General features: G+C 41.0%; 1 protein-coding gene across 1 annotated transcript in view; it reads left to right on the top strand.

Moving 5' to 3' along the window:
- Window positions 1-12,607, top strand: part of slc2a13a (solute carrier family 2 member 13a) — a 101,519-nt gene that overhangs the window by 21,586 nt on the left and 67,326 nt on the right. The window contains exons 2-3 of the mRNA XM_004553916.4: window positions 1,147-1,306; window positions 2,734-2,942. Coding sequence (XP_004553973.1) covers window positions 1,147-1,306; window positions 2,734-2,942 — 369 coding nt within the window. The remainder of the gene's footprint in view (window positions 1-1,146; window positions 1,307-2,733; window positions 2,943-12,607) is intronic.

Below are 12,607 nucleotides of genomic sequence, written 5' to 3'. Positions count from 1 at the left end.
CAGCCTCATGGCACCTCGTCAGACATCCAGTCACACACGTTTTGGTCTGTGTTTTTGAGAGTGTAGAAGTGTGCATTGCCCTGTATGTGTTTGTGTGTGGTCAGCCTGTGTACCGTGTGTGAGTAGCACACTGGAAGACACTGCAGTATGCTTGTTTCTGTCTCTTGGATTTACGTCAACATCTTTGTGACATCACTGTTGGTACCGTTGAGCAAATATGGTCAAACTTACTGAAGAAGACCAAGCGTAACTTTTTGTAGGCGTTGCAAACATTACCCAAATAACTTCAATAAGTGTGTACATTTGTTTTTGTAAAAGTCGCTTACTGTATTAAAAAAAATGCTATTTTGCAGTTTAAATCATTTTCAAATTGTCCTAACAAGCCAAAGCGATAACATGTCAGATTAGTGTCACGATGATTAGTCTAGGGCCACTGCAGATTCCACAAAATTAAATTAAAATCTGTAATGTACGCTTTATTTCTGCAATTACCATGTTCGAGTGTGCATGTCTGTGGGAATGAAATGGCTGAAATGTATCACAGAAATAAAGTGATTGTGAAATGGTATGTCTGCTAACTTTAAATATGGTTAAACCGGCGTAAATATTGTTTTTCCTGATACTCGAGTGCCACTTTTGGGTCATCGGTTGGATTGAACAAAGTCTAAATGAACAGAATCAACTTCCTGGGATTTCCTTACCTCGATGACTGAGCATGACCAACTCAGTTCCTTGGGTTTGAATCCTGCCTAGGACCTTTAAGTTTGCATGTTCTCCCTGGGTCTGCATGAGTGCTCACTAGCCGCTAGGGCTTCGTTCCAGAGTCCAAAAACACAGGGATAGGTTAATTGGTGATTCTAGATTGCCCATAGTTATAAATGTGAATGTAAATAGGCTGTCTCTGACTTTTAGCACTGAGGCAAACTAGTGACTTGTGCAGGGTGTACCATGCCCCTCACCTTTAAGATGTGGAATATGCTTCAGTCCCCCCTCGACCATGAATTTCAATGCAGAAGAAAATGGATGGATAAAATGTGTTATCCATTTTGCTATATAAACTTGTAAGTCGACATTTGGAAATTCTACTTCAGCCAATAGTTCCTACTCCTAATCATCTCCTTTCCCTCTCTTTCCTCTACTGTATAGGTATTGCCTCTATGACAGTTCCCGTGTACATCGCTGAGGCCTCTCCACCCCACCTAAGGGGTCAGCTAGTCACCGTTAACACCCTCTTCATCACGGGGGGGCAGTTCACAGCCAGCCTCATCGACGGAGCCTTCAGCTATCTGCGCCATGACGGTTGGAGGTCAGACACACACTGACGAACTTTTCACATACACCTTTTACCCCCAGTGGTTATCGAACTATCGTTTGAAACACTCGACATTCACAAGTTGTCAGCCAATAATAACGCTCATTCCTGAAACTCAGTCCAAGGTCAGTTTTCCCAGTTTTCCCCTATTTTTCCAACCATTCTAGTGGCCATTTAAAAAAAAATACAGGGTTAAGGAATTCACTCTTCAAACCCCAAAGCTACATCCAAGCTCCACCTTTCACTGCACGCAAAATGTGTTATAGCACCTTCCACACCGCAATTTGTATCTCAACAGAAAAAAGAATACAGAAGCAGAACTTTTACACTTCTCACAGGATGTAAACAATGCCGCCTTCGTTAATGATAGTCATATAATCAGATGTGATAGCATCGTCTCTTTTTTGGCTTCTTAGCGTATGAAATGCCAGAAAATCTTTTCATTCCGGCTCAAACCCTCATTCAAAATGTCAACACAAGCACGGGTCAGTCTTTAGCATTTACTGGGAGCAGCTGTGCTGTTTATTGGAGCGATACTCTTGTTTTCTCTTTCTTCTGTTCGCGTCCTTTCCTCGTGTCACGCTGAATGCAGCTTCGCGGTCTTCTGAGTCTTTGAGCGGCGAGCTGTGAGATACTGTTGATAAGAATTGGTCGTTTTGAAAGGATTTGCCTCGGCTGCAGTTCTGATAGACACGAAGGAGATTGTTCGGCGAGCCTTAGATTTGTGTGATTCATAATGATAATGGAAAACTGATTGAGTTAAGATTACAGATGTTCTCAGATTGATGTCGTTGCCTTCGCAGAAGAAGAAAAACCTTGTACTTCTGGCTGTTTACTGCAGTCTCTAGCAATTTGTCATTATTACAGCCTCCTTTTACCCTTTTACTTTTCTTATATCCTCCTATTCTTTGCCTTACTGGCACATAACATGTTATGCTTGCAGAGCAATCCTGCAGTTTTTTACACTTCAGTGCAGCATAGTGTGCCTTTGCTAGGGTAAACTAATTATGCAGTGATATTAGACAGTGACGCTTTATTGTTTTGATTTTCTTTCTCAAGCAAGGCTTCTAGCAAGTGGAACTTTATCTCTAATGTGCAGCGATTAATCTAAATGCTTAATGTACATGTTAAGGTTATTTTAAGCAGAGGAATCTGAAAAAAGCCTTGACATTTTCCCCAGTGTTTAATTTTAATGAAGTAAACCACGTGTTGCTAGCTGAACTTGTCAGCATAAAGTGAATGCAGGGGAGCGTTGCTGAAACCTGATTGTTCTTGCATCTGCAGTTGAATTTTGCACATCAAACCTTTTCAACCTTTCAAACCCTTCATTAGTCAAAAGCTAACAAACAAACAAAACTAAAAACAGCATTTCTGTGATCATAATTAGTCTCACTCCATGTGTTCCTTCTCTCCTCTCGCAGGTACATGTTGGGTCTGTCTGTGCTCCCCGCTGTGCTCCAATTCATGGGATTCCTCTTCCTGCCAGAGAGCCCTCGCTGGTTAATTCAGCGTGGGCTGACCCAGAAGGCCCGCCGCGTGCTCAGTCAGATCCGAGGCAACCAGAACATAGACGAGGAGTACGACAGCATCAAAAACAGCATCGAGGAAGAAGAGAAGGACAGCGGAGGAGGTGAGGGGAGGAGTCTTTTTTTCCTGATCCCTGTGTTTCTGCAAAAAAAATCAGCCCGCATGAGCAGCATAATGTTTTTGTCCTCCTTTTGTTGATTAACAAATCAACAAAGCAACATGTTCGGATTGTAACAATGCTCCAGATCCAGTGTGCTTATGGAAGGAGAAGAGAAAAAAAATCATGGAAAAAGTATATTTTTACCGCAGGTGTGATTGGATCACCAAAAATAAGCCGCAGTTAAAGGTTAGCTTGCTTTAACTCGCATAAGCAGCATGTTGTTAATTGCTGCGGTTAAAACTGCACACACGCAGTTTCCATAAACACAAAATCTGCCCTTTCATAAAATGATTAAGCACATGCTGTTGTGCATTTCACCACAAAGCCTGGCTCACATACGAACAGTTTCAGTGTAGTCGCTGATTTCCATGAAATGTACACTCGTTTCAAAGAGCACCTCACAGCTATGTTAACACCTCACATCTGACAGAGTCACAGCCCAGAGCCTTGAAGGCAGCGTCTTCCTTTCCAATCATTCTAATGTGATCTCAGTGAGCCTGACGTGACTGTTTATGCTCTCCTCCTGCTGCGTGATGAGGTCCTTTTCTGCTTAAAGAACAATAGTTGCCCCGTTGCGTGCCCTTGACTCCTACGGCGCTGGTGGTGACCTGCCAGTCAAACAGCGCGAGCTGTAACGTGGCATTATACATCTGATGATTCTGTTGACACAATTTGAGTTTCTGAAGGGGGAGTTCTTATCTTTTGTCTGTCCTTGCGTAATGGGGTTTGGTGTTCAAGATCATTTTCATCACTTCCTTTAATAAATTAAATGAATGCTCCATTTTTGACAGTATTTGGAGCGGCTTTGTGCTAAATAAAAAGAACTGGGCGTAGGTTGTCTCTTTTGTTTCAACAGTGCTCTGAAAATGTTACAGATTACTTTTTTTTTAAATTTCGACATCCTGTGCTTCACACTGAGATTATTCAACAGTGCAAATAGAGATCTCAGGTAGAAAGGGAGCTGAAGGGAGACAAGGAAAAGGCAGAGAAAATGCTTCCTTCTTCACGGTCAATTATTGTGTGAGCTGACCTTTGCTCGACCAACCACATCATAAAAGGCTCTGCCGGCGTGAGCCGACAATATTGGACTAGGTTGGCAGAATGGGGCCGACTGAGCTTCATTAGCTAATATTTTGGCAATCAATACATTTGCTGAGTTCAATGCCTGTGTGTAATGGACACTCACTGCCTGAACCTGCAAATCATTTTCCCAAAATCTCTTTTTAAATCTTGCTCAAACCGGGCTATGGGTACACAGTCTCTTAATGCATGCATGCGCACGCACAAATACAACAGTGTTTATTCACTTTTATCTCACTGTTTATCTGCACTCTGCTCTTTCTTTCGTTTTTTGGTGTGTGTGTGTGTGTGTGTGTGTGTGTGTGTGTGTGTGTGTGTGTGTGTGTGTGTGTCTGCATGAGAGAGACACAAATGCACCGGAAAAACTCTTGTTGTTTCCCCACAGCAAGAGTAGTCAGTTTCAGTGGCATGCACAAGACTGTTAGTGATGTGGTAAGCCCAGACCATCAAGTGTGCATGAAATTTGATTTGTAGGAACTGCAAAAAAAATGCTGTCCATACAAAATCTCAATTTAGACAAATCTCTACTTTGAATCCAGGGACTGAATCAGCTTCCATTGGGAAGAAAGAATGCCGCTGCTATTACTTGGCAATAAGCTTTACCGTTGATTTTAATGGCCAGATGTAAGACAACAAAGATGGTTGCCGTTGGTTTTATGCCAAGCTTTAGAGCTTTTAAAAAAATAAAAAGCAGCCAGAAGCAGAGCACGGGGTGAGGAGGTGGTTTTAAAGGCTTTTTGTAAAAGTCTTTGAGGTGCAGATGGCACAGAGAGAGAGCCAAGGGTCGACTGAAGGCAGCTTCCCAGACAGACTGCTACCAAAACAGGTTGGCAGTGCGGTAAAGGAGCAAAGAATGACAGTGGCAAGTTTGTGCTGCTGGTGAATAAGACTGGGAATGCACTGGGTGTTTGTCTCTGTGCACAGTTTTATTGTGTCTTTTTGCACAGCTTCAAGTCTTTTGTTTTCAAAATTCAAAATGCTCCTCTGTCTGACTTCCTGCCCTCCTCATCTGCTCCATGCAGTATGAGGCAAATTTTGTTCAAAAGGAGAATGGACATGTACTTTTTGCAATACAACTTCTCCTCCTGGGACTTTTCTGAAATGTGCTGCAGGGATTCTGGTGGAATCACAAGCACTGACTTGAGTTACTACGGCCAAAGCCACTACCCTTGGTTGGATTTAAGGAGGAGATTAAGCCAGCAGGCTAGCTGTTAAAGGGCACTGTTACTAGGTGTAGATTAGGAAATGATTAGCAAGTATTTCATAACATAAAGATACACTATGGACAAAAGTACTAGGCCACCTACACATTACATCTACATGACCGGCTCAGCTAGTTTTATTGTCATACACAGTAAAGAAACGTGTTTTCCTGAACAATGCGATTCTTCCTTCTGAAAAAAATATAAAAATGATAAGAAAAATAAACCATAATTTAAAAACTATATACAACAGTTCTAAAGAAGCATACACACAATATAAATAAAATAAAAGAATCTGAGCTGCAATAAGCTACGATTACTGTGCACTTCAGAATGCTACATCAGCTGTATGTGCCGTAGACGGAACTCTGCGATAGTAAATACTGCAGAGAGGGCAGTGGAGTCCTAATGATCTCTTTATCAGTCTTCACCACACTCTGCAGGCATTTGCAGTCCAAAGCATTGGCGTTGCCATGCCACACTATGATGTAGCTGGTCAAGAAGCTCTCAGCTATGCCGCTGCAGAAGCTGAAGAATGCCGAACTTCCACAGCTCCTGAGAAAATACAGTCACTGTTGAGCCCTCTTGATCAGCTGTGTGCTGTTAAATGTCCGGGTGAGGTCCTCACTGATGTAGACGCCCATGTATTTAAAGCTGCTCACCCTCTCCACTTAAAGCTCCCGGATGAAAACTGGCCAGTAGGGTCTCCTCTTCTTCCTCATGTCTGCTATCATGTCCTCTATCATCTCCACACTATCAGACCTCTTGATTAAGTCAGAGTTGCGTCAGCAGGAGTTCAGAATTTGGGTTGTCATATGAAACATCAACATAAGTTCAACTTCACTACAAAAAAACGACCAGAACTTTGAATCTCTAATTCTGTAACATCGGGTAAATTGGCATTAAAATAACAGAATATACAAACAACAGACTGTGACTACAGTTATGTCCAGTGTTGGTCAAGTTACTTGAAAAAAGTAATCAGTAACTACTTATCAATTACTTCCCCAAAAAAGTAATCTCGTTACTTTACTGATTACTTATTTTCAAAAGTAATTAATTACTTAGTTACTTAGTTACTTTTTAGAAACACGATTTACAACCTGAATAGGTGATAAAGCGATAGATCTTTCAGCCCAATTCTACTTTTTCTACATAATCCATCATACAAAATGTAATCAAATGGAAAAGTCTCTTTTTAAAACTTGTTTTATTAGTTTTCTTTTAACTTTATGCATCAAGCAAAAAATTTAATTATATGCAACATTCTCTGACTGGAAGAAATTAGTTTAACATTTAAACCTATTTTCTGCACATTCCAGCACATAAAACAAAATATTTTTTGTGTTTACACTCACTCTTTCAAATAGATGCAAGTAAAACACAGCAGAAAATAAATAACATCAAAGACTAGCGGTCCTGTCGCTCTATTTTCACCTGTAAAGCAGGAGTGGGGTAGGCGGAGGTTTACCCTGGTGCAGGTGTGCCGCAGCGGTCAGTGGAAGAATCCGCGAGTTTCTCTGTGAGTTTCCCATTACGTGGCAGCGCACTCCCGGAGCTTGCTTGGAAGTTTAGGGGGTTTTTTTGCTGTAAAAAGAAGTTTTCTTCCCACGCACAACGGACGCTAATGTTTTTGTCACTTTTTATGGAATCAAACTCAAAGTAAGGTCAGTACTTCCACGCTTTAAACGCTGCACGCTCATACTCTCTCCTGCACTCGATATATGATCCATTGTTGATCTGCACACAGCTGTTACGAACGTCACACTCGCTTACGTCACTGTCATGAGACATTCTCGCAAAAAAATCACGGTTTTAGAAACGCAGTAACGCAGCGTTCCTACGGGAAAGTAACGGTAATCTAATTACTGTTTTTGCAATAGTAATCCCTTACTTTACTCGTTACCTGAAAAAAGTAATCAGATTACAGTAACGCATTACTGCCCATCTCTGGTTATGTCCTGCTAACAGTAACCTAGACGTGGTGACCGTGGTTCAGAGGGTTGGGAACTTGGGAAGCTACCACCTACTGGTGATGGTTAGAGGGACCGATGGAGCGATATGGCAGCCTTGCGTCTGTCAGTCTGCCCCAGGGCAGACTTAATTTCAACATCCTGTGCTTTACACTGAGATTATTGAACACTGCAAATAGAGATCTCAGGCAGAAAGGGAGCTGAAGGGAGACAAGGAAAAGGCAGAGAAAATGCTTCCTTCTTCACAGTCAATTATTGTGGAGCTGACCTTTGCTCGACCACATCATAAAAGGCTCTGCCAGCGTGAGCCGACAATATTGGACTAGGTTGGCAGAATGGGGCCGAATGAGCTGTAGTCGGTCAGCTGTAGCTACAACTGTAGCTTCCCACCACCAGTGTGGGAATGTGAGAGTGAATGAATAGTGGAATTGTAAAGCGCTTTGAGGGTAAATGCAGTCCATTATTAGTAGTAGTCTGTTATGTATTTACAGTACCCAAATCTCAAATCTAATATATTTGAAAATAACCTACGAATATATTGGGCATGCGGTGTATGGCACAAGTTAATTTTATCTGGATGTTTTGATAGCATGGAGTTTTACTATAACATCTTACCTTTAAAAAGAACATCTCAATCTCTGTGCTGTTATATCTCTATGGCACGGCTAGTGTATGTTGCTCACTTCCATGATTATTGCAAGGCTGATCCGCCATTGCTGTAAAAAAACAAGGTCCACTGGTGTGAATGGAGATGCCACAACATTTGGTTTCTCTGCACACCATGTACTCCATAGTTTGTAAGGCAGTGTACTGTAACTTTCTGCCACTTGGTGATGGAGTTGCCATGGCTGCTTCCACTTTGCATTAATACCAGTTACAGTTCATCATGGAATATCGGAGTGAAGAAATTTCACAAGCTGACTTCTTGCAATGGTGGAATTCTGTTCAGTGACCTCTTAGAAAATCCCATTCTGTCACGTATGTTTGCAAAGCCAGACTGCATGACTTGCTGCTTGATTTTATACAGGGTATGAACGCTCAGGAGGATATTAGAGTGGATACACCTGGACACACAGCTGAAGAAAGTCTAACTAAAGAGACAGGGAAACAAAAGTGAACATAGTCCACACATGACGAGGGATTAAAAAAAACAGGAAGTAACACTGAGACCAGGACTAAGACATATGAACTTGACAGAACTACATTGGGATAAGACTGGGGAAACAGAAAGGTAAGCAAACATGGAAACAAGACTGACTTCCACAGGAGATGCTGAGCACAAGACACAAAGGCGAGACTAGGACAAGGACAGAGGAACTAACACAATCAAACAAGCAAATCAAAGCTATCAAACAATGAATGATAAATATTGATACCAAAACCCAGAACCACTTGGAAATACTACACTCAAGACAAAATAATGCAGTGTTTTAACTCAAATGATCTCTCAAATCCTGAGAACAGAGAAAACTGAGAAAAATATGCTCACAAAAATGGAAGAAATAAAGAATACAAAGAGAATCAAAGTGAAGACATTGCAAGCAATGTATGTATTCACTTCATTTAAAAGGAACAGTTCTTGCAAAGCAAAATCATGTGTGCAAAGATAAGAGCTGGAACCATATGAGGGATAAAAGAAAAAGACATAAGTGTATAGCATATTAAACCGATTTGAAAACTCACATGAAGACACAAAAGCCCCTGAAGGTCACAGCAGATTGTGACACATTTGATTATTTAGAAACCACCACTTTATTAAAATAAACAGTGAAGATGTTATGGTCTGTATTTTTGAGGGTAAAGTCTTTCAGGGATGTGCTGCCCAAAAAACACCTTTTTCTTAATGAAAACAGTGTCTTAAAACAACAGCTGAAACACTTCTACGTCCATCTAACTACTTACAGCTTGGAGATCATAAAATCACAAATATTTGCAGTATTTGTGATGTTTTTTAGCTGTGTTTTGATATACTGAGCCCGGAGAGCAGTGAAGGAGAGCAAAGAGCACCCGTGTTTAGCGGGCAAGAGGAAAATCAAGTGAAAAGCCGAGAGAGCTGCAGAAGAAGAACGAGAGTATCAGGGAGGGAAAAAACAGCTGGGGCTAAAGGAGAACAGAGGAAATTGGTTTCATCCTCCAGCTAATCAACCTTGACAGGAGAGTACACCATGTCTCTGGAAGGAGTGGCATCCATAGATCCCCTGGGTCCACATTGCGAGCAGTGAGGAAGAGCCTTTAATCTCGTGCTCTCGCACAAATAATCACACACTGATGTACAAAAGCAGACACTCACACAAGCAGCGCCGTGTCTCTTCTTGTGGGACTCAGTGTGTGTCCAGCGGTTTTGTTTTCATTTCAGTGTCTCTCCTCCCCATCGCTATAACTCAGCTGTGCAGCCATCGCCAGTCACACAGCATGTAGGCACCCCACACTCCGGCTGCTTGTTATCTTGTAGTTAACATTTGGGCTCAATGTGAAATATGTGTCATAAAGCCAACACCCAGACTTTTAGGAATGTTGTTGTTTCCGGTTTTGGCTTCTCCCCATTTCCAATCAGTGTGGTGGAAAAGAGAACAATGGTTCGGGTTTTTCGCTGCTACTGTGCACACAGTCCCCTCTTAATTTAGTTGTTAGGATGATAAAAATGGGTCGAGAGGGATTGAACTGGCAGGATGCCCATTGCACATAAAGTGAAACTGTTATAAAGAAATTCCAGATAATACAGTTGCTTTCTACAGAACTCACTCAGCACGTAGTCTTCCAACACACATACACTGAATCTCCCCACTCAGCATCAGCTTCCCCCTGAAAGTGCATGAACTAAACCAAAATAAAACTGACAACTGCAACATTTGCAGTAAGCTTGAGCTTATCTGGACTAGAAGATAAGCCTCCGTAGATGGCTTCTGACAAGTCAATCCATTTTACCATTAAATGGATTTTTTTTTAATAAAGAAAATGAATGCCAGCAAAAGCAAATCTTAACAATTATACTGAGAGAAGCATAATAAATTATTTTAAAATAATGCAGTGTTCTTTGGGTCATACTTCTCATAATTATGCTATTGTATTTATTTTATTATTATTATTTATCATTTTTTGCCTTAAATAGATAGCACATCAGTGAAGATAGACAGACAGGGAAACAGGGAGAGAGAGGGGGAAGACATGCATTGAAGGACCCGAGAGCTGGACTCAAACATGGGCGGCTGCACTCGGGCCATGTGGCATTTGGCCGCTTGTTCACCCAATGAACCGAACTGACATCCCATATGGGAAGATTTTAATGTCTGCTCAACTTTTATTGGGAATTGTTAAATACAATCAGAGTCTAATATAACTTGTCAATCAAATGTGCCAAACTTGTGTCGTTTTACTTCTAGTCCTAGTTGGTGGCACATGTACATGATTTTTGTCAGCCGAGACTGTAAAAATCTTTTTGCGTGACATTATCATAAGCAGGCAAAAGGGTAGATGCAACACGACACATTATTTGACTTTCACTTCTCTGCTGAACTAAAAACAAATATTGCTCATTTTTCCACTTCAAATTCATTGTAGGTTTTCTTTTTCGTGATTTTATAGCACATGTGCAGAAAGTCTTTCTTTTCCTGATGATTTGTAGCACTAATTGGTAAAAGCAGCTGTTATTTTGTTTTAAGGTTACTCACTAATCTAAGCTGAAGCACATTTTAATTCATGACCACCATCTGCACATCATTTCTTAGCTGCATCGCTAGTACCATTTGCAATTTAAATGCAGGGTCGACATATGACCTGTATACCATCTGTTGCTTAGCAACAAGACAGATGAAAAGAACAGAGAGATTGGTTGAGACAAATGGATAGCTAACAAAATATGTTATTTTACAAAATAACAAATTAAAAATAATATAAAGAAAACATCTGGCTACTCAGTCTAGACTTAGGTGACTGACTGATGGGTTGAAGCCAGGACAGTCCAAGTTCAGTCATCTTGCCTGCCGATCACATTCCCTTTCAAAAGTCTGTGAGCCAGTACAAAGAAACTTGCTTGTTAATTTTGGACCCAGATCAAATCTATTTTTTAATTTTGTCCAATTTATGTATTAATTCAAGTGCAAAAGTACACATTTATATGTACTGTATGTGTGGCCAGTCTATCCATAAAAACATGCTTCAGTATTTTACAGGAGAGAGATGGAATGACTAGTGAGCCATCTCATCTCAGCAGCTAACAGCCAGGTCTCTACAATAACCAACACATGATCCATAGAAAACAAAGTCCATGATTGATTAAAAGAATTATTTGGCAGTAGACATCAGTGCAAGTTGTTTGCAACGCACACACCAGAAAAACATATGGTAATTCAGAGTGTTTCATACCAGAGAATCAGTACCTTGTTTTTAAGCCTTAAGCCAAATGAGAGCAAAAGGCCATTTTGGTGGCAAGTCAGAGAAAAACATAAAAACAATAAGTGTTCAATTCACATGCTAAAATAAACAAACCATAAACTAAAAGGTGGTTTGAGCTCAAAAACAAACGTATGCTGGTAATAATCTTAATATAACATATGATCTGGTTTTCATAGGAATATTCACAATAGATTGAGTCATTAAGTAAAGAACAGTGCTATCAAAGCCTTTTTATAAAATGGCAAATATGGAAGAGCATCAGTGGTCACAACAAAATCGGTAACCCTCTTTGTCGAGCTACACAAAGGTGTAACTTACCTTTAATAGTACTGCAATGCGGCAAAGCAGCAAGTACATCTAGAAAGAAGGAGCAAAGTAGCAGAGTTGGTGTTTTGGGTTTTTTTAGCCAGTCTTGTTTATAGCCTTAAATTGGAGACTATGACTATCAATAGTCATCACTCTCCCCTAGGAGCATTTCTTCTGGTTGTTAGCAACACAAAAGGGAAGATGTTACTAATGGAAGCTAGTTTACAGCTGAGAGATGGATAGCTTATATTCACTGATTTTAAACACTTACAAAATGCAAGGATAAATATTCCACATAGTCTGTAGACCCTTTAGTTTCCAAGAGCCTGGCATGGGCGGAGGCTCAAGGGCAAGCATCTGGTGGCCAAACTTTAGCCCACGAGGTCTGGCTGGGCTCAGCCCAAAAAAGCTACATGGGTCTGTCCCAACACTAGAGTGAGGAACTAGAGGCCCTGGCTTCCAAAACTGTCTTGTGGCACATGGAATGTCACCTCTCTGGTGGGGTAGGAGCCTGAGTTAATGTGTGAGGTTGGGAGATACCAACTAGATATAGTTAGGCTCACCTCAATACGTACCTATACCAATACCTTGGGCTCTAGAACTAGTTTCCTGGGGACGGACTGGACCCTGTTCCATTTTGAAGTCAGCCTAGGTG

Source organism: Maylandia zebra, linkage group LG17 (assembly GCF_041146795.1).
Source record: "Maylandia zebra isolate NMK-2024a linkage group LG17, Mzebra_GT3a, whole genome shotgun sequence".
In the NCBI taxonomy this organism is placed as follows: domain Eukaryota; kingdom Metazoa; phylum Chordata; class Actinopteri; order Cichliformes; family Cichlidae; genus Maylandia; species Maylandia zebra.
Note: the sequence above shows the minus strand (reverse complement) of the source record. Positions and strands in the feature narration are given on the sequence as shown.